This window comes from Salvelinus sp. IW2-2015, linkage group LG19 (assembly GCF_002910315.2).
Source record: "Salvelinus sp. IW2-2015 linkage group LG19, ASM291031v2, whole genome shotgun sequence".
Classification (NCBI taxonomy): Eukaryota; Metazoa; Chordata; class Actinopteri; order Salmoniformes; family Salmonidae; genus Salvelinus; species Salvelinus sp. IW2-2015.
In genome coordinates, this window is record NC_036859.1 from 14,027,606 (window position 1) to 14,049,053 (window position 21,448).

The 21,448-nt window shown below is 40.8% G+C and overlaps 1 protein-coding gene across 2 annotated transcripts; it reads right to left on the minus strand.

Annotated features, from left to right (window-relative positions):
* Positions 1-581: 581 nt before the first annotated feature.
* On the minus strand, positions 582-21,196 carry ube2v2 (ubiquitin-conjugating enzyme E2 variant 2). 2 transcript variants are annotated; one of them, XM_024009560.2, is made up of 4 exons: positions 21,091-21,196; positions 7,123-7,271; positions 1,525-1,650; positions 582-1,385 (listed from the first exon to the last, which is right to left on the minus strand). In XM_024009560.2, the coding sequence occupies exons 1-4, from the start codon at positions 21,137-21,139 to the stop codon at positions 1,239-1,241; spliced, it is 471 nt and encodes a 156-aa protein (XP_023865328.1). In that variant the 5' UTR covers positions 21,140-21,196; the 3' UTR covers positions 582-1,238. The 2 variants fall into 2 exon arrangements, with proteins under 2 accessions (XP_023865328.1, XP_023865327.1); XM_024009559.2 differs by having other exon boundaries at positions 7,102-7,271.
* Between the last annotated feature and the right edge of the window lie 252 nt (positions 21,197-21,448).

A 21,448-nucleotide genomic window follows, 5' to 3' on the forward strand; every position in this document is an offset into this window, starting at 1 on the left:
TTTTATTTGTCACATGCACCGAATACAACAGGTATTACAGGGAAATGCTTAACCAACAATGCAGTTAAGAAAAATAAGTTAAGTAAAAAATACAAATAATAGTTAGAGCAGCAGTAAAATAACAGTAGCGAGGCTATATTCAGGGGGTACCGGGACAGAGTCAATGTGCGGGGGCACAGGTTAGTCGAGGAAATATGTACATGTAGGTATAGTTAAAGTGACTACGCATAGATAACCAGAGAGTAGCATCAGCATAAAAAAAGAGGGTGGGGGGGGACAATGCAAATAGTCTGGGTAGCCATTTGATTAGCTGTTCAGGAGTGTTATGGCTTGAGGGTAGAAGCTGCTATGAAGCCTTTTGGACCTAGACTTGGCGCTCCGGTACCGCTTGCCGTATATGGCTAATATACCACGAATAAGGGCTGTATACAGGCACTCCGCGCTTCGTTGTGTTAAGAACTGCCCTTAGCCGTGGTATATTGGCCATTTATCACACCACCTCAGTCCTTATTGCTTAAATAACTGTTACAGTATAATATTCAACAGATATTTCATAATAGATTGAGTAAAAATGTATCCAGTTTGCAACATTTTTCATATAGTGATTTTAATGTCAGAAAAATCAATGTCATACACTTGTCATTTTCACTAAAAGTTAAATGCAAGGGGTATTTTTTCAGAACCAAACAGGCTTTAAGGTCCTGTTACAAGTCAAAAAGCTGCAGAACAGAAACATTGGCATTGTGTAAAATAAAAAATATAAAACAAATCCTTCACACCCGGTGACACTACTTCTGGCCTACAGCCACATGTTAATCTTCATAATATTTCAATGTACCTACAAATTACAACGTGTGTCTTTCTTATTTGGAGCATGCCATCATACACACATCTCAATTCTTCATTTCAGTGACCTGCCATTCGAAAGATAAATTGTTTAACTTGGGTATCCACTTGGTGCCATGCTTCTCTTGGGAAGCCAACTTGATACATCTCTTGATCAGAAAGTGAATGGTAACACTAACTTCAATAGAAGAGAAATAACTGTTCACCTGTGTTCTTAAAAACATAATTTCACTGTGGGAACATTCTAGAATGAGCTAACTAGAAGGAATGTCCAATTTTAGGAATATCCAACCTTGCTCTCAAGTCTAAATTCTTGGAATGGTGGAGGGAATATTTTATAAGAGAATAAGGTTTAAGACAATAGGTGTCAAAAGTAAATAATCAGTGAACAATTAATTGCTGTAGGTTTGTCCTTCTGGTGGTTGTGGAAGCTTCATATTCTCCTTGGACATCATTAGACGCCTTAACTCTTGAAGAACAACTTTAATGCTATAAGAATTTTGCCATTTAGATAGAATTGGTATGCTTCGTGTATCCACCTGATAGAGAGAGAGCGGCAAATCAGTGAACATCCTTTGAAGAGCACTACATTTACCAGAACATATATACACTAATAATTTAACAGATTTAGGTCAATATCATTTGTACGAGCAAAAATTTGAATGTAATGTAACTTACCATCCCATTGGAATTATTTATCCCATTCATGCAAATTTTTGTTACAAATCTAACGATCGGTGGTGATTCAGGATATTTTGGACCACATTCCACTTTCAGACTGTATATCCTGTTTTCATAATTAGTCTGGAAAACAAAACAAAGAAACAAACATTGCTTGGTCAGGGTAAAGGTGATCAGTTATGTACATTACAATGCCTGTTTTGACTTACTGGTTATTTTTCAAGAATGTAACACAATTCAGCCACAGTGTGGTCTTACACACACATATTACACTTCCCTGGTGGAAACACTTTTAGAGGTGCTTATGTTACAGAGGTGATTCGGTAATCAAACCAGAGACAAAAGAGGAAGCAAGACATCCCACTCGCTATTTCTGTTTCATATACAGTCAAACTAAGCAGACCAGACCCAGCTGCTAATGCAATGGTGCCTATGGGAGTGCCACCCCCTTAAAAAGCAACTGCCCCTAAAAAACAACTTCTCATTTAGAAAATCAATATGAGTCAAACATTTATTCTACTGTAAAAATTGACTACAAAGTGTAAATAGGATACTTTTGGTCATGAAGTCAGTCTTGTCCAAAACAGAGTTTTGTGAGATTTGTGGTCGTGACATCACTAAATAAATGTTGGGTTTGTTTCAATCCTGCCCACAACTGGCAGCACACAAGTAATCATCAATTTGGAGTGCAGTTGCACGCAACCCAATAGTAATGCCCGTGGTAAATTTGAATTGACTTTGGATATCCCTATGGGGCTAGTTAGGGATCTTTGGTAAATTACACAATGTACATGGGACAATATTTAAATTCCAAAAGCTCAAATTTTAATTATTTAAAAACCTCCAACCAACTATAAAATTGTAGAAATATATATATACATATATTCAAAGTATTATGAGAAAACCTAAAGATGTTCTACATTAAAATATTGTCCCATTTACATTGTGTAATTTATTGACGGTCCTTTAAATAGCCAAACTAGTCAAACCAACTGCCACGGTCAGACACCAGCCGGCTGAAGCTAATTCGCGAAATAATTTGGATAACTCTTCTACCTGCAAACATACACAAGAGACACCCACATCAAACCACACCACGAAACCAACTCATGTTTGAATTCAGTCTTGGCCCCTAGCATTTCTTAATTAACCAAATCTAAAATTAGGGCAAAACAGGAAGTACAGAGCCTCCTGAGTGGAGAAGCATACTAAAGCACTGCATCGCAGTGTTGCGGCATCACTACAGCCTGGGGTTCGATCTCAGGCTGTGTCACTACCGGCCGTGATCAGCCTGCAGGCACCCAGCGTCGTCCGGGTTAGGGGAGGGTTTGCCCGGGGGGGCTTTACTTGGCTCATCGCACTCTAGCGACTCCTTGTGGCAGGCCAGGTGCCTGCAGGCTGACTTTGATCTTCAGTTGAACAGTGTTTCCTCAGACACATTGATGCAGCTGGCTTCCGGGTTTAGTGTGTGGGTGAAGCGCGGTTTGGCGGGTCATGTTTCGGAGGACGCATGACTCGACCTTCGCCTCTCCCGAGCCCTTTGGGGAGTTGCAGCGATGAGACAAGTTTGTAATCACGAAATTGGGGAGAAAAGGGGGTAAAAAGAAATKAAAAAAAAAAGGAAGTGCAGTCACCCATTAACCTCTCTAGGGTAGGTGAGACGGTAGCGTCCCACCTCTTCAACAGCCAGTGAAACTGCAGGGCACCAAATTCAAAACAGAAAACTCATAATTCAAATTCCTCAAACATACATGTATTTTACACCATTTTAAAGATACACTTGTTGTAAATCCAGCCACAGTGTCCGACACAGTGTAAATCCAGCTGTAAATGTTTTACGACGAAAGCAAACCAAACGATTATGTTAGGTGAGTGCCTATTCACAGAATAGCACAGCCATTTTTCCAGCCAAAGAGAGGATTCACAAAAAGCAGAAATATAGATAAAATGAATCACTAACCTTTGATGATCTTCATCAGATGACACTCATAGGACTTCATGTTACACAATACATGTATGTTTTGTTCGGTAAAGTTCATATTTATATCCAAAAATCTGAGTTTACATTGGCGCCTTACGTTCAGAAGTCACAAAACATCCTTTGATTTTGCAGAGAGCCACATCAATTTACAGGAACATAATAATAAACATTGCTAAAAGATACAACTGTTATGCATGGAATTTTAGATGCACTTCTCCTTAACTTCTTATGGCTGCAGGGGCAGTATTGAGTAGCTTGGATGAAAGGTGCACAGAGGTGCCCATAGTAAACTGCCTGCTCCTCAGTCCCAGTTGATAATATATGCATATTATTATTCGTATTGGATAGAAAACACTCTGAAGTTTCTAAAACTGTTTGAATTATGTCTGTGAGTATAACAGAACTCATATGGCAGGCAAAAACCTGAGAAGTTCAACTTCCTGTTTGAACACTTCCTGTTTGAACATTTTAAAGATTGATTCCCGTGTGGCTCAGTTGGTAGAGCATGGCGCTTGCAACGCCAGGGTCGTGGGTTAATTCCCCACGGGGGGACCAGGATGAATATGTATGAACTTTCCAATTTGTAAGTCGCTCTGGATAAGAGCGTCAGCTAAATGACTTAAATGTAAATGTAATGTAAATGATTCAGTACATCGTTCGACATGTTTCTACTGACTGTTACGGAACTTTTGGACATTTCGTCACGTTATAGTGGACGCGCTTTGTGACTTTGGAATTGTTTACCAAAAGCGCTAACCAAAGTAGCTAATTGGACATAAATAACGGACATTATCGAACAAATCAAGCATTTATTGTGGACCTGGGATTCCTAGGACTGCATTCTGATGAAGTTGATCAAAGGTAAGGAAACATTCATCATGTGTTTTCTGGTTTCTGTTGACCCAAACATGGCGGCTAATTTGGCTATTGTTCTAGCTCCGTCTCAGATTATTGCATGATTGACTTTTTCTGTAAAGTTTTTGAAATCTGACACAGCGGTTGCATTAAGGAGATGAATATCTATAATTCCATGTGTATAACTTGTATTATCATCTACATTTATGATGAGTATTTCTGTTGAAACGATGTGGCTATGCAAAATCACTTGATGTTTTTGGAACTAGTGAATGTAACGCGCCAATGTAAACTCAGATTTTTTGTTATAAATATGAACTTTATCAAACAAAACATGCATGTATTGTGTAACATGAAATCCTATGAGTGTCATCTGATGAAGATAATCAAAGGTTAGTTATTAATTTTATCTCTATTTCTGCTTTTTCTGACTGCTATCTTTCGCTGGAAAAATGTCTGTGCTTATTGTGGTTTGGTGGTGACCTAACATAATCGTTTTGTAGTGCTTTCGCTGAAAAGCATATTTGAAATCGGACACTTTGGTGGGATTAACAACAAGATTAACAACAAGATTACCTTTAAAATGATATAAAACACATGTATGTTTGAGGAATTTTAATTATGAGATTTCTGTTGTTTGAATTTGGCGCCCTGCACTTTCACTGGCTGTTGTCATATCGATCCCGTTAGCGGGATGCAGCCATAAGAAGTTAATGCAACCGCTGTGTCAGATTTCCAAAAAGCTTTACGAAAAAAGCAAACCATGCAATAATCTGAGTCGGCACTCAGAGCCCAATCAAGACACAAATATAGCCGCCATATTATGCAGTCAACAGAAGTCAGAAGTAACATTATAAACATTCACTTACCTTTGATGATCTTCATCAGAATGGAATCCCAGTTCCACAATAAATGTTTGTTTTGTTCGATAATCTCCGTCATTTATGTCCAAATTCCTCCTTGTTGTTCTAGTGTTCAGTACACTTTCCAAACACACGACGCGCGGGCAGGTCCAGCGGAAAGTACGGACGAAAAGTTAAAAAAGTTATTACAGTCCGTAAAAACATGACAAACGAAGTATTGAATCAATCTTTAGGATGTTTTTAACATAATTCTTCAATAATGTTCCAACCGGAGTATTCCATTGTCTTCAGAAGTGCGATGGAACAGAGCTCGCTCTCACGTGAACGCGCATGGTCAGGGCATGTTTAGGTCATGATAGACCTGACTCATTTCTCTCTCCTTCGGCCCCACTTCACAGTAGAAGCATCAGACCAGGTTCTAACGGCTGTTGACATCTAGTGGAAGCCTTAGAAAGTGCAACCGTACCAATATCTCACTGTATCTTCAATAGGAGCTGAGTTGAAAATCGACCAACCTCAGATTTCCCACYTCCTGGTTGGATTTTTTCTCAGGTTTTTGCCTGCCATATGAATTCTGTTATACTCACATACATCATTCAAACAGTTTTAGAAACTTCAGAGTGTTTTCTATCCAAATATACGAATAATATGCATTTTCTAGCTTTTATGGCTTTGTAGCAGGCCGTTTACTCTGGGCATGCTTTTCATCCGGACGTGAAAATACTGCCCCCTACCCCAAAGAAGTTAAAGGTCAACTGCACTTCCTGATTTGGCCTCGTTTTTCATCAATGCTCATTAACAAACACCATGACAGAAGGCAAATGAGAGTTGTCTTGGGGGTGTGATTTGATGTAGGCGTTTCTTGGTTGTGTCTTATCCATTCAATCACAACAAACAAAGACAGTAGCTAGCCAGTTCGAGTTTAAACATTAATGAAAGAAAGCTGCATCAAACATGTCGTCGGGTTAGCTTGATTATGAGAACTAGCTTGCTAACATTAGTTAGCAGGGATCAAACCTGTCTTCAGGTGCAACATTAGCTATGCAAATCTTCCTCTCACATTACTTGTAAGGGAGAGGCTATGTATTTAGGCTATGCCGCTATGATAATAGGCTATCAAATAATGACATAATGCTATTAGCTAACAAAATGTAGCTACATACTAACCAACAACACACCTGTCTGAGGTTTGACGGTTGACAGCCCAAGCAGAAGCTCATCGGACTTAATCCATATCCTTGGCATTCGGCCAAGATTGTTGAACAACTTTATGGAAGCCCGTTTTCCCTAGAGTAGGTATTTCCTGACCATGGGCAAGTACTAACCACTGTCTGGGGAAGACGTTCCAGTGGGCGAGTTTGTTTTGCGTGACTCGGTGCCCCGGGTGGGCGGGGTTTGCTCATGGTCCTGCTAAGGAAAGGTCTCCGCCCACCCGGGGCACCGGACCATGCAAAGCATACTTGCCCGTTCTTTTCCCAAAGAACACTTTGGGAAAAGGGGGCATGAATTGTTGACATAATGTTAATCCAAACCTAACATTCATTTACTCGTAAAATCAGGTTCCAAAATCTGTTTTAGACGAAACTGACTTCATGCCCAAAATTATATTTACATTTTGTAGTCAATTTTAAAACTACAATAAATATTTCTGACTCAATGCCACAGGCTGTTTTCAAAGGGTTTAGTTGTATTTTTAGGGGCAGTCATTCTTTAAGCAGACGGGATTTCCCCAAAAGGTAAACAGTCTGAGTGGACATCTTCATTTATCCACCATCTGATCAAACATTAAATGCTGTGTAACCTTGCCTGAGACTTTTGTTACTTTAGCTCAGCTGACTTACACAGTAATGTGGCGCGTAGGCAACTTTTACTTACTCCTGCTGCAGTCACACTTACTCGTGCCGGTCCGATGATCATGCCCGTCCACCGCGTTAGCATTATATCTTCATCGTCTTCAAGGCCCCAGCTGACTGTCCCATCTCCAACACCTTTCTGACCCTCTTCAAGCTCTTCCAACAAGCGAAAATTACGTGGAACTTTAACTCCTGAAATAAAAACAATACAAGATAAACTAGAAGACAGGTTATCCTGGGGCGGGTTTGTCCATGCTACCAACTGCTCAGGCCGCAACACTGCACAACAAAACCATATAAAACTGCTGACTCAACAAGTTATCTGCAACTACTTCTTGAACTTAGTATTTGCTAGTGGCTGAAAACAGGCAACCAACTATCACTGTCATCATCCCTTGTGCTGTAAGTCACTGGAATGAACACTTCCTTCTAATGGGTAAATGCGATGTCAGTGTAGGTTACCATTTTAACTGTACACTGATGGCAAAGTATCAAATTCTGACCTGCTTATGGTGAAAACAGGCGCAAACCAAACAGCCAACGGTGAAAGCAGTGTTTCCCCTATATTCAATCGTTGCTGCCACTCCCAAAAAATCTGATTCAAATTCTGCCAATTTTAAAGCTGCAATATGTAACTTTTTGAGCGACCCGACCAAAATCTGTCACTCATTGAAAGCAAGTCTAAGAAGCGGTAGATCTGTTCTTTGTGCACTCTTTCTATGCTTCCCGTGCATAAGTTTCGCTTTTGTGTCTTTTACTTTCGGTTTTGTAACTAGCTTAAAACAGCAAAAAATACATTATTTCTGGTTGCTGAAAATATATTTCAGTGGTTTACATGGTACAATGATTCTCTACACTGCTTGTTTTGTCACAAACTGTTATTGAAATTAGACAAACTATTAGAATTTTAGCAACCAAGAAATGGCGGAGCGATTTCTGCATATTGCACCTTAACTTTTAAATCCCCCACTCACCGGCCAGTTTATTAGGTACACTATCACCGAAATGGATCGCTCCTACAGACAGTGAGTCACGTGGCTTGCTATGTAAAGCAGTTAGACAGGCATTCAGTTACTGATCGATTGAACTTTAGAAGAATGGGCAAAATGAGTAACCTAAGCGACTTTGGGTATGGTATGATCGTTCGGTACCAGGAGTACCAGATCTAGTATCTCAGAAACAAACACCCCCCTGGGCTTCACGCACGACAGTGTCTACGGTTTACCGAGAATGGTGCAACAAACAAAAAACATCCTGTCAGCGGCAATCCTGTGGCGAAAACAGCTTGTTGATGAGAGCGGTCGAAGGAGAATGGCAGAAATCATGCAAGCGAACAGGCGGGCTACAAACAGACAAATAACGGCGCAGTACAACAGTGGTGTGCATAACGGCATCTCGAAACTCACAACTCGTCGATCCTTGTCACGGATGGGCTATTGCAGCAGACAACCACACATGGTTTCACTCCTAAAAACAAGAAGTGTCTCCAGTTGGCACACAGTCACAAGCACTGGACAATTGAAGGGTGGAAAAACATGGCCTGATGAATCCCGGTAACTGTTGCGTCAGGCTGATGGCAGAGTCAAGATTTGGTGTAAGCAGCATGAGTCCACAGCCACATCCCGCCTGGTGTCAACGGTATAGGCTGGTGATGTAATGGTGTGAGGAATGTTTTCCTGGGACACGTTATGTCCCTTCATTCAAATTGGAAAGGGGGATACTTAGTCAGTTGTACAACTGAAACGTGTCTTCCGCATTTAACCCAACCCCTCTGAATCAGAGAGGTGCGGGGGGCTGCATTAATCAACATCCACGTCATCGCTGCCTAACTGCCTTGCTCAGGGGCAGAATGACAGAGAATGTCATCTCGGGTTAAATAACGTTTCCATGCGCTGAAGAATTCAGGCTGTTCTGGAAGTAAAGGGGGGGGTCCAATCTTTGTAATTGCACCATCAAATTACACCTGTGAACGGCTGATCTCACCAGCTAATAAAACCGGAAGTCTACTCCTATGAAAGAGTCTCGCAACCCTCGCAATGAAATGCATGCAAAATGCTCATAAGATGTCTGAGCAAATTTTCTAAGTCTAGTCACTTGAAATGGTAATGTGACATAAGAGACATTAGGCAAAGCACATTTTATAATGTACTGTCTAAAAAGCAAGATAAATTGGTCTCCTTGGGCAGTCCTAATCACTGCTTATACTGAACAAAAATATAAACGCAACATGCAACAGTATCAAAAATGTTACTGAGTTGAAATTCATATAAGGAAATCAGTCAATTGAAATAATTTAATTAGGCCCTAATCTATGGATTTCACAAGACTGGGCAGGGGCACAGCCATGGGTTGGCATAGGCCCACTCACTTCGGAGCCAGTCCCACGCACTGGGGAGCCAGGTCCAGCCATTCAGAATGAGTTTTTCCCCAACTAAAGGGCTATATTACAGTCAGACATACTCTTCAGTTTCATCTCGGATGCCTCGTCTCAGACTATCCCGCAGGGGAAGAAGCCGGATGTGGAGGTCCTGGGTTGGCGTAGTTACATGTGGTCTGCGGTTGTGAGGCCGGTTGGACGTACTGCCAAATTCTTTAAAACAAATGGGGGATACGAGTGTTTTGGATAAAATATGGAAAGCAGACTGAACCAGGTTTTCCTCTAGGATTTTGCCTGCGCTTAGCTCATACCGTTTCTTTTTAATCCTGAAAAACTCCCCAGTCCTTAACGATTACAAGCATACCCAGAACATGATGCAGTCACTATGCTTGAAAATATGGAGTGTGGTACTCAGTAATGTGTTGTATTGGATTTGCCCAAACCTAACACTTTGTATTCTGGACAAAAAGTGAATTGCTTTGTCAGATTTTTATGCAGTTGTATGTTAGTGGAATATGTTTTAATTCTGTACAGGCTTCGTTTTCATTATGTCAATTAGGTTAGTATTGTGGAGTAACTACAATGCTGTTGATCCATCCTCAGTTCTCTTATCACAGCCATTAAACCTCTTAAATGTAATTGCATAATCCCCAAAATGTATTATTTATCATGAAAGGGCCATAAACAATAACTAGTAATGCTGCATAATCCAAGAAAGTCGTGTGGTGTGGTAATTTTTGAAGACAAAAGCTCATGTACACATTACAATTGTTAAAATATGAAATTTTATGATGTATTTCTTATTCAACAAAACTGTATAAAGGTTGAAATTACTTATATTTGTTCTAAATATAGTATAATCAATTTATAAAATGACAAACTATAAGATTTCAACTTCCTTACAACTGTAAAATACATATGTGTATTTAGTGTTAGAGAAAATGTGCATCTTTTCATTGCTGTGAACATCTCACTGAGCTCTAGCTTGGCTTCCTGAACTCGTTAGGAACTCACCTTTCATCTCATTAATATTCTGTCCATTTTATTATTAAGAAAATACTGAACCTTTATTTAACTAGGCAAGTCAGTTAAGAACAAATTCTTATTTACAATGACGGCCTATCCCTGGACGATGCTGGGCCAATTGTGCACCGTCCTATGGGACTCCCAATCACGGCCGGATGTGATACATTCTGGATGTAATAATGAGTACGGTTTGTCTACGACAAACAGAAAATTGTGTTTGTTTAAAATCTATTAATTATTTTAGATTACTGGCTATAAATCAATCTATTAATGTGCTACAGCGACAACCATCTCCTGCTGCGTTACGATGTGTTATTGTTTGTGACGTAGGGTTCAGACAGGAGTTGATGGACAGTCGGAAGAGGGGGAAAAAATGTTAAACACTATTATTGTTAAACACTGTTATTGCACACAGAGTCCTTGCAACGTATTATGTGACTCGTTAAGCACATTTTTACTTCTGAACTTATATTTTGACTTGTCATAACAAAAGGATACTTTTTAAATAATTTAATCATTTCCAAAAACATTCCACTTTGACATTATGGGATATTGTGTGTAGGCCAGTGACAAAACTAAATGAATACATTTTTAATTCAGGATGTAACAACAAAATGTGGAAAAAGTCAAGAGGTGTGAATACTTTCTGAAGGCACTGATTGTTACACCAGATAATGTGATTTGAACCAAACAGTTTTGGTATCCATTACTGGGAGTTTCAGGTTAGGTACAGTTTGGTGTAGCACAGAGAATTTTCGACCAATCTTAACTTGGCGATACTATCTTTGTACTCTTTTCGGCAAAACATACTGTATCTTCTAAATGTTCTGCGTACAGTTGCTGGTGGTGCGTTTGAATTCAGAAAATGCTCAGTTTTTAAAATAAATATTTTTTTGTGGTCCATGAAGTAATCACAATGAGTACGATTACATGCACACAATAATGTGATTATTGTGGACAGTTACAGTTGAAGTCGGAAGTTTATATACACTTAGGATGGAGTCATTAAAACTCGTTTTTCAACCACTCCACAAATTTCTTGTAAACAAACTATAGTTTTGGCAAGTTGGTTAGGACATCTACTTTGTGCATGACAAGTCATTTTTCCAACAATTGTTTACAGACAGATTATTTCACTTATAATTCCAGGGGGTCAGAAGTCTACATACACTAAATTGACTGTGCCTTTAAACAGCTTGGATAACTCCAGAAAATGATGTCATGGCTTTAGAAGCTTCTGGTAGGCTAATTGACATCATTTGAGTCAATTGGATGTGTATTGCAAGGCCTACCTTCAAACTCAGTGCCGCTTTGCTTGGGAAAATCAAAAGAAATCAGCCAAGGCCTCAGAATTTATTTTAGACCTCCACAAGTCAGGTTCATCCTTGGGAGCAATTTCCAAACGCCTGAAGGTACCACGTTCATCTGTACAAACAATAGTACGCAAGTATAAACACCATGGGACCACGCAGCCGTCATACCGCTCAGGAAGGTTCTGTCTCCTAGAGATGAACGTACTTTGGTGCGAAAAGTGCAAATCAAACCCAGAACACCAGCAAAGGACCTTGTGAAGATGCTGGAGGAAACAGGTACAAAAGTATCTATATTCAGAGTAAAACGAGTCCTATTTCCTAGATCGTACTTTTTGGAGAAATGTGCTCTGGTCTGATGAAACAAAAATAGAACTGTTTGGTCACAATGACCATCGTTATGTTTGGAGGAAAAAGGGGGAGGCTTGCAAGCTGAAGAACACCATTCCAACCGTGAAACACGGGGGTGGCAGCATCATGCTGTGGGGGTGCTTTGCTGCAGGAGGGACTGGTGCACTTCACAAAATAGATGGCATCACGAGACAGGAAAATTATGTGGATATATTGAAGCAACATCAAGACATCAGCCAGGAAGTTAAAGCTGGTCGCAAATGGGTCTTCCAAATGGACAATGACCCCAAGCATACTTCCAAAGTTGTGGCAAAATGGCTTAAGCACAACAAAGTCGAGGTATTGAAGTGGCCATCACAAAGCCCAGACCTCAACCCCATAGGAAATTTGTAGGCAGAACTGAAAAAGCGTGTGTGAGCAAGGCGGCCTACAAACCTGACTCAGTTACACCAGCTCTGTCAGGAAGGAATGGGCCAAAATTCACCCAACTTATTGTGAGAAACTTGTGGAAGGCTACCCAAAACATTTGACCCAAGTGTAGCAATTTAAAGGCAATGCTACCAAATACTAATTGAGTGTATGTAAACTTCTGACCCACTGGGAATGTGATGAAAGAAATAAAAGCTGAAATAAATCACTCTACTATTATTCTGACATTTCACATTCTTAAAATAAAGTGGTGATCCTAACTGACCTAAAACAGGGAATTGTTACTAGGATTAAATGTCAGGAATTGGGAAAAACTGAGTTTAAATGTATTTGGCTAAGATGTATGTAGATTAATATAATAGTTTGATTAAAATGTTTACATGCTTTGCAAGAAGAACAATTTCCCTAATAATCCTGTTTACATGGACACATCTGAAATCAGGCTACCTGATGGCACTCTGATAAATGCAGAAAATGGCCAATCAAAATAAACTTTCAACCACAGCAACTGTTATTTTTGGGAAGCATATTTGATTGTGAGTTTGGACGTAAAGTTTGTATGTGAAAACTACTTTTAAGACAAATACATTCAGTTGTTCCGAACTCACTTCACTTGCGCTGACGAGGGAGGCTCGCTTGGCTGGTGCTAACACAGGTGCAGATCAAATACGTCGGAACGCAGATTAAGGTGTTTACATGTCTTAATTCAAAAGATTTCTCAGAAAACCGGGTGTTTTAATTTGTGTATGYTTACTTTAATTTTGACCTCATGCCGATTTAAGGTAAGAGTAAGGTGTTTACATGACTATTGCATAATCTGCCCACTGTCCTAATCAGTTTAATATCGAGTTATTACTGTGCATGTAAACCTACTCAATGTGTACGCTGCCATCTTGTCCATTTAAAATCTTATTTCATTGATCGAAACAGCTGTGCAGTATGTCATCACGACATGCGGTACATCAGAACGGCAATCGCTCACCTCTCGCCTGGATGAGAATGTTGTCTTTAATGATTAGGACGCGAAGGATATACTGCACTTCCTGGATCAGGCCCAAATCCCCGTCATTCTTATAAAGAGGAGACACTGTCACTGAGGTCGAAGAGCCGGATGCCTGGCAAGACTGTCGGCGTGTGAATAATCTGCCTTTACCCTCCGTTCTACTGGCGAACATGCAATCACTGGAGAATAAACTGGATGTGCTCCGTTCAAGACTATCCTATCAACGGGACATTAAAAACTGTAATATCCTATGTTTCACCGAGTCGTGGCTAAACAAGGACATGGGTAATATACAGTTAGTTGGGTTTTCCATGGAAGACAGAAAAGCAATTTCCCAGGACATAGACATATCTGATATTGGCAGAAAGCTTCAATTCTTGTTAATCTAACGGCACTGTCCAATTTACAGTAGCTATTACAGTGAAAGAATACCATGCTATTGTTTGAGGAGAGTGCACCATTTTGAACATGAGTAGTTATAATATACAAATTAGGCACATTTGGGCAGACTTGATACAAAATGTTGAACAGATATGCACTGGTTCATTGGATCAGTCTAAAACTTTGAGCTAAATGCTTTCTATACTCGCAACACTAAACTATGCATGAGAGCACCAGCTGTTCCGGATGACTGCATGATCACGCTACTCGTAGCCAATGTGAATAAGACCTTTAAACAGGTTAACATTCACAATCCTGCAGGGCCAGACATATTACCAGAAGGATTACTCAGAGCATGCGGAGAGCAAGTGTCTTCACTGAAATGTTCAACCTCTCCCTGACCCAGTCTGTAATACCTACATGTTTCAAGCAGACCACTGTAGTCCCTTTGCCCAAGAACACCAAGGTAACCTGCCTAAATGATTACCACCCTGTAGCACTCACATATGTAGCCATTAAATGCTTTGAAAGCCTGGTCATGGCTCACATCAACACCATCATCCCAGAACCCACTCCAATTCACATACCGCCCCAACAGATGACACAATCTCTATTGTACCCCACACTGCCCTTTCCCACCTGGACAAAAGGAAGACCTACGTGAGAATGCTGTTCATTCACTACAGTTCAGCATTCATCACCCTAGTGCCTTCCAATCTCATCACTAAGTTAAGGACCCTGGAACTGAACAATTCCCTCTGCAACACATTCGCCACGCTGACCCTCAACACAGGGCCCCCCTCAGCGGTGCGTGCTTAGTCCCCTCCTTTACTCGCTGTTAACTTCTTATGGCTGCAGGGGCAGTATTGAGTAGCTTGGATGAAAGGTGCCCAGAGGTGCCCATAGTAAACTGCCTGCTCCTCAGTCCCAGTTGCTAATATATGCATATTATTAGTATTGGATAGAAAACACTCTGAAGTTTCTAAAACTGTTTGAATGATGTCTGTGAGTATAACAGAACTCATATGGCAGGCAAAAACCTGAGAAAAAATCAAACAGGAAGTGGGAAATCTGAGGTTGGTCGATTTTCAACCAAGCCCCTATTGAATACACAGTGGGATATGGATGAGTTTGCACTTCCTACGGCTTTCACTAGATGTCAACAGTCTGTAGAACCTTGTCTGATGCCTCTACTGTGAAGTGGGGCCGAAGGAGACAGGAATTAGTCAGGTCTATCATGACCTGACCATGCGGGTTCACATGAGGGAGCTCTGTTCCATCGCACATCTGAAGTCAATGTAATTCTCCGGTTGAAACGTTACTGAAGATTTATGTTAAAAACATTCTAAAGATTGATTCAATACATCGTTTGACATGTTTCTACTGACTGTTACGGAACTTTTTGACATTTCGTCTGCTTTTAGTGAACGCGCTTCCTGACTTTGGATTTGTTTACCAAACACGCTAAAAAAAATAGTTATTTGGACATAAATGATGGACATTACCAAACAAACATTTCTTGTGGGAGTCCTGGGAGTGCATTCAGACGACGATCAGCAAAGGTAAGTGAAGATTTATAATGCTTTTTATGAGTTTTGTTGACTGCACAATTTGGCGGGTAACTGTATTGCTTCCTTTTGTGGCTGAATGCTGTTCTCAGATTATTGAATATTGTGCTTTTGCCGTAAAGCTTTTTAAAATCTGACACAGCGGTTGCATTAAGAACAAGTGTATCTTTAATTCTATGTAAAACATGTATCTTTCATCAAAGTTTATGATGAGTATTTATGTTATTTGACGTGGCTCTCTGCAATTTCTTCGGATATTGGAGGCATTTATGAACATGGCACCAATGTAAACTGAGGTTTTTGGATATAAATATGCACATTATATAACAAAACATATCTATTGTGTAACATGAAGTCCTATGAGTGTCATCTGATGAAGATCATCAAAGGTTAGTGATTTTATCTCTTTCTGCTTTTTGTGACTCCTGTCTTTGGCTGGAAAAATGACTTTTTCTGTGATTTTGCGGTAACCTAATAATCGTTTGTGGCGCTTTCTCTGTAAAGCCTTTTTGAAATCGGACACTTTGGTGGGATTAACAACAAGATTACCTTTAAAATGGTATAAGACACATGTATGTTTGAGGAATTTTAATTATGAGATCTGTTGTTTGAATTTGGCGCCCTGCACTTTCACTGGCTGTTGTCATATCATCCCGTTAACTTCTTATGGCTGCAATCCCTTTAACGCACGACTCCAACACCATCATTTAGTTTGCAGGCGACACGGCAGTGGTAGGCCAGATCGCCGATGAGACAGCATTGAGGGGGGGCTCACAGACCTGGCAGTGTGGTGCCAGGACAACAACCTCACCCTCAACGTGAGCAATACATAAGGAGCTGATCGTGGACTGCAGGAAAAGGAGGGCAGAGCATGCCCCCATTCACACCAAAGGGGCTTTAGTGGAGCGGGTCGAGAGCTTCAAGTTCCTTGGTGTCCAGATCACTAAGGACCTATCATGGACCAAACACACCAACACAGTCGTGAAGAGGACACAACACCCATTCCCGCTCAGGAGGCTGAAAAGATTTGGCATGGGACCCCAGATCCTCAAAAGGATTTATACAACTGCACCATCGAGAGCATCCTGACTGGTTGCATCCCCGCTTGGTATGGCAACTGCTCAACATCTGACCGCAAGGCGCTAGAGGGTAGTGCGTACGGCCCAGTACATCACTGGGGCTGTGCGTCCTGCCATCCAGGACCTCTATACCAGGCGTGTGAGAGGAAGGCCGTAAAAGTTGTCAAAGACTCCTTCCACCCAAGTCATAGACTGTTCTCTCTGCTACCATACGTCAAGCGGTATCGGAGCGGCAAGTCTGGGACCAAAAGGCTTCTTAAAACCTCTTGAAGCTAGGGGGCAGAATTTTTATGTTTGGAAAAAATAACGTTCCCAATGTAAGCTGCCTATGTCTCAGGCCCAGATGCTAGAATATAATTGACAGATGAGGATAGAAAACACTCTAAAGTTTCCAAAACTGTCAAAATATTGTCTTTGAGTAGAACAGAACTGATTTTGCAGGCGAAAACCTGAGGAAATCCAACCCGGAAGTGCCTCTTATTTTGAAAAATCCCTGTTCCATTGCCTGCCTTTCCTCCATTTTAAAAGGGATATCAACCAGATTCCTTTTCCAATGGCTTCCACAGGGTGTGAACAGTCTGTAGACATAGTTTCAAGCTTTATTCTGAAAAATGAGCGAGATTTATCAAAACGCGTCAGTGGATAGCTGAATGTCCTTCGATTAGTTCATGCACGCGAAACTTGTAGCTCGACATTTTCTTTCTCTTTTATTGAATAGTTTACTGTCCGGTTGAAATATTATCGATTATTTATGTTACAAACAACCTGAGGATTGATTATAAAAAACGTTTGACATGTTTCTACGAACTTTACGGATACTATTTGGAATTTGTCTGCCCTTCATGACCGCTCAAGCCTGTTGATTTCTGAACATAATGCGCCAAACAAATTGAGGTTTTTTTTATATAAAAATAATCTTTATCGAACAAAAGGAACATTTATTGTGTAACTGGGAGTCTCGTGAGTGCAAACATCCGAAGATCAAAAGTAAGCGATTCATTTGATTGCTTTTCTGACTTTAGTGACCAATCTACATTGCTGCGATCTGTTCGTAATATTTTGTCTAGTGATTGATAAACTCACAAACGCTTGGATTGCTTTCGCTGTAAAGCATATTTTCAAAATCTGACACGATAGGTGGATTAACAACAAGCTAAGCTGTGTTTTGGTATATTGCACTTATGATTTCATGAAAATAAATATTTATTTTATTTTTTATTTTAAATTTGGCGCTCTAAAACGATCCTGTTAAAGGGATCTGTGCGCCAAGAGGTTAACAGCTTTTACCCCCAAGCCATAAGACTGCAGAACAGTTAACGAAATGGCTACGCTGACTATTTCCATTGCCCCCTTATTGTATTCTTATTTTTTGCACCGACTCTCTTGCACAGGCTCAATGGACTCTCACTGGACTCTAACCGCACATACTACACTGACGCCCCACACACAAACTCAGCAAAAAAAGAAACTGCCCTTTTTCAGGACCCTGTCTTTCAAAGATAATTCGAAAAAATCGGGAAAAAAATCTAAATAACTTCACAGATCTTCATTGTAAAAGGTTTAACGTGGAACGGTTGTTAAGACACTAACAGCTTACAGACGGTAGGCAATTAAGGTCACAGTTATGAAAACGTAGGACACTAAAGAGGCCTTTCTACAGACTCTGAAAAACACCAAAAGAAAGATGCCCAGGGTCCCTGCTTATCTGCGTGAACGTGCCTAAGGCATGCTGCAAGGAGGCATGAGAACTGCCGATGTGGCCAGGGCAATAAATTGCAATGTTCGTACTGTGAGAAGCCTAAGAGCGCTAAAGGGAGACAGGACAGACAGCTGATCGTCCTTGCAGTGGCAGACCACTTAACACCTGCACAGGATCGGTACATCCGAACATCACACTTGCGGGACAGGTACAGGATGACAACAACTGCCCGAGTTACACTAGGAACGCAAAATCCATCAGTGCTCAGACTGTCCGCAATAGGCTGAGAGAGGCTGGACTGAGGGCTTGTAGGCCTGATGTAAGGCAGGTCCTCACCAGACATCCCCGGCAACAACGTCGCCTATGGGCACAAACCCACTGTCGCTGGACCAGACAGGACTGGCAAGAAGTGCTCTTCACTGACGAGTCGCGGTTTTGTCTCACCAGGGGGGATGGTCGGAATCCCGCTTATCGTCAAAAGGAATGAGCGATACACCGAGGCCTGTACTCTGGAGCGGGATCGATTTGGAGGTGGAGGGTCCATCATGGTCTGGGGCGGTGTGTCACAGCATCATCGGACTGAGCTTGTTGTCATTGCAGGCAATCTCAACGCTGTGCGTTACAGGAAGACATCCTCCTCCCTCATGTGGTACCCTTCCTGCACGCTCATCCATACATGACCCTCCAGCATGACAATGCCACCAGCCATACTGCTCGTTCTGTGCGTGATTTCCTGCAAGACAGGAATGTCAGTGTTCTGCCATGGCTAGCGAAGAGCCCAGATCTCAATCTCATTGAGCATGTCTGGGACCTGTTGGATCGGAGGGTGAAGTCTAGGGCCATTCCCCTCAAATGTTCGGGAACTTGCAGGTGCCTTGGTGGAATCAAATGTATTTATATAGCCCTTCTTACATCAGCTGATATCTAAAGACTAGGGTAACATCTCACAGCAAGAACTGGCAAATTTGGTGCAGTCCATGAGAGGTGCACTGCAGTACTTAATGCAGCTGATGGCCACACCAGATACTGACTTACTTTTGTTCAAGGACATATGATTCCATTTCTGTTAGTCACGTGTCTGTGGAACTTGTTCAGTTTATGTCTCAGTTGCTGCATTATGCAATTATGTTCATACAAATATTTACACGTTAAGTTTCCTGAAAATAAAGTTGACACAGTTGACAGTGAGAGGATGTTTATTTTTTATATATATTACCACAATTAGCTTGACTAACCCGTACCCACTGACTCGGTACCGATACCCCTTGCATATAGCATCAATTTTATTGTTACTATTTTTCCATTTGTTTATTTAACACATTTTTTGTGCTTTAAAAAAAACTGCATTGTTGGTTAAGGGCTTGTACATAAGTCACGGGAATGTGTATGTTGTATTTGGTGTATGTGAATTTGAATCAATTTTGTATTAGACCCACCTGTCTCAATCAATGAGAGAAGATTTGAAATTGACAAGATGGAGTACACACTGCTGGATTACTTGCTGAAGAAAAATATATTTATTTTAATAACGGAACATTTTCTAAATACAAACCTACCACATGCAACTGCACACGGCCATTTTAGAAGACACGTGTTTGGCAGCTCGAGAATGAAGATAATGTTGCCAAGTTAAGGTTGGTCTAGAATTGTCGGTGCTACACCAAACCGTTAGTTGAATGCTCAATTCCGTTCTCTTATATTGAGGCGGAGTTGAGTTTTTATAACCTGTCGTGCGATTTGAGTCACCATCAACAACATTGAGTCACCATCAGTCAATAACGTTACTTGTAAAAATGTCAATTCTGAAAACTGTACCTACAATATGATTATAGCCGCGGGAAGTAGGGGTGCTGCAGCAACCTCTGAAAAATCAGAATAAAAATTGCATATATCTAAACAAAAGTAATGCAGTGGGGCCTTTAGTCCTGTATTAACGGACCAATATACCATGGCTACGCCTGTTTGTCCTGTACAACCGCGGTCTGTCTGAGTGCTTTAATCCGTACTAAATTAAAATTTATTGAATACAACCACTGACTTTTTCCTCATTTGTGTTGCTCAACTCTGCGCCAATTGATTCTCAATTTACATACTCAAGGCCGCTATGTCTACAGTGAGCAACACAAATTATTAAAAAGTAAATGGTTATATTCGATAAATGTTATTAAAAGGTATGAATTTCAGCAAAAGGACCACGGTTGTACAGGACAAACATAGGTAGAGGTACGCGGTTTCAGAATTTATGTTTACAAGTATCGATTGAACGTTCCTCAGCTAACCAGTAATAATGGATACCAACAATATTTTGTTCAATCACATCTATCATTATGTAGCTAGTAGATGCACGCGCGTGTGGAGAAACGTTAGTTAGCAAATTATGAAAACCAGTGGTCTATTCTGAAATAGGGCAAATTTTGTTTGCTTTTAACTAGCAAGCTAATTGTAACATCCATGATCGAAGTTAGCATAGTTAGCTATATAACTAACGTTACTAACCGTATCAAAGAGACGCTATGTTACTTGGTAGTAGGCTAGGTTGACCTATCAAATCATTATGCTAGTTTGTGACCAACTTAATATAATGAAAATACACATCTTATCAGATAAATCTGGTGGCTGTTAGCAAAACAGTTTGTTACTAGCTAACCATTGCCGATAGCTAGCTTGCTGCAAGCATTTCAGACCCCTGGCATCGCTTTCAGATTGTGTTCAAGTAAATACATACTATGACTCTCAGGTACAAATAATATTTAGAATCTTTACATATTTCCCAGTGTAGCAGACAAACCTGAGGCCGCCGCCATCTTCTTCAGCCAAATCCAGAAGCACAGTGACATCACGATTATTTGACCGCAGTCTATGAAATCGGGGTGTGTTGGGCCTCAGGCATGTTTGCAGAAACCGCTCCCACCTGCTGGTTCTTTCCATGTATTCGAGTATACTACTAATTAGGGGGTTAAGGGTGGGGGTTGGACAAGAGTCAATTAAAGCCAACAGTCATACCAAGAATGTGGCTGACAAGGTGGTCTTGCATTGGGACAATCAGGAGGGGCACATTACACCAACTGCATAGCTACTAAATAAGCTTGAGAATGCTATGAACATACAGTACCTCAAACTGGTACAGCCAGATCTCCTCCCCTGTT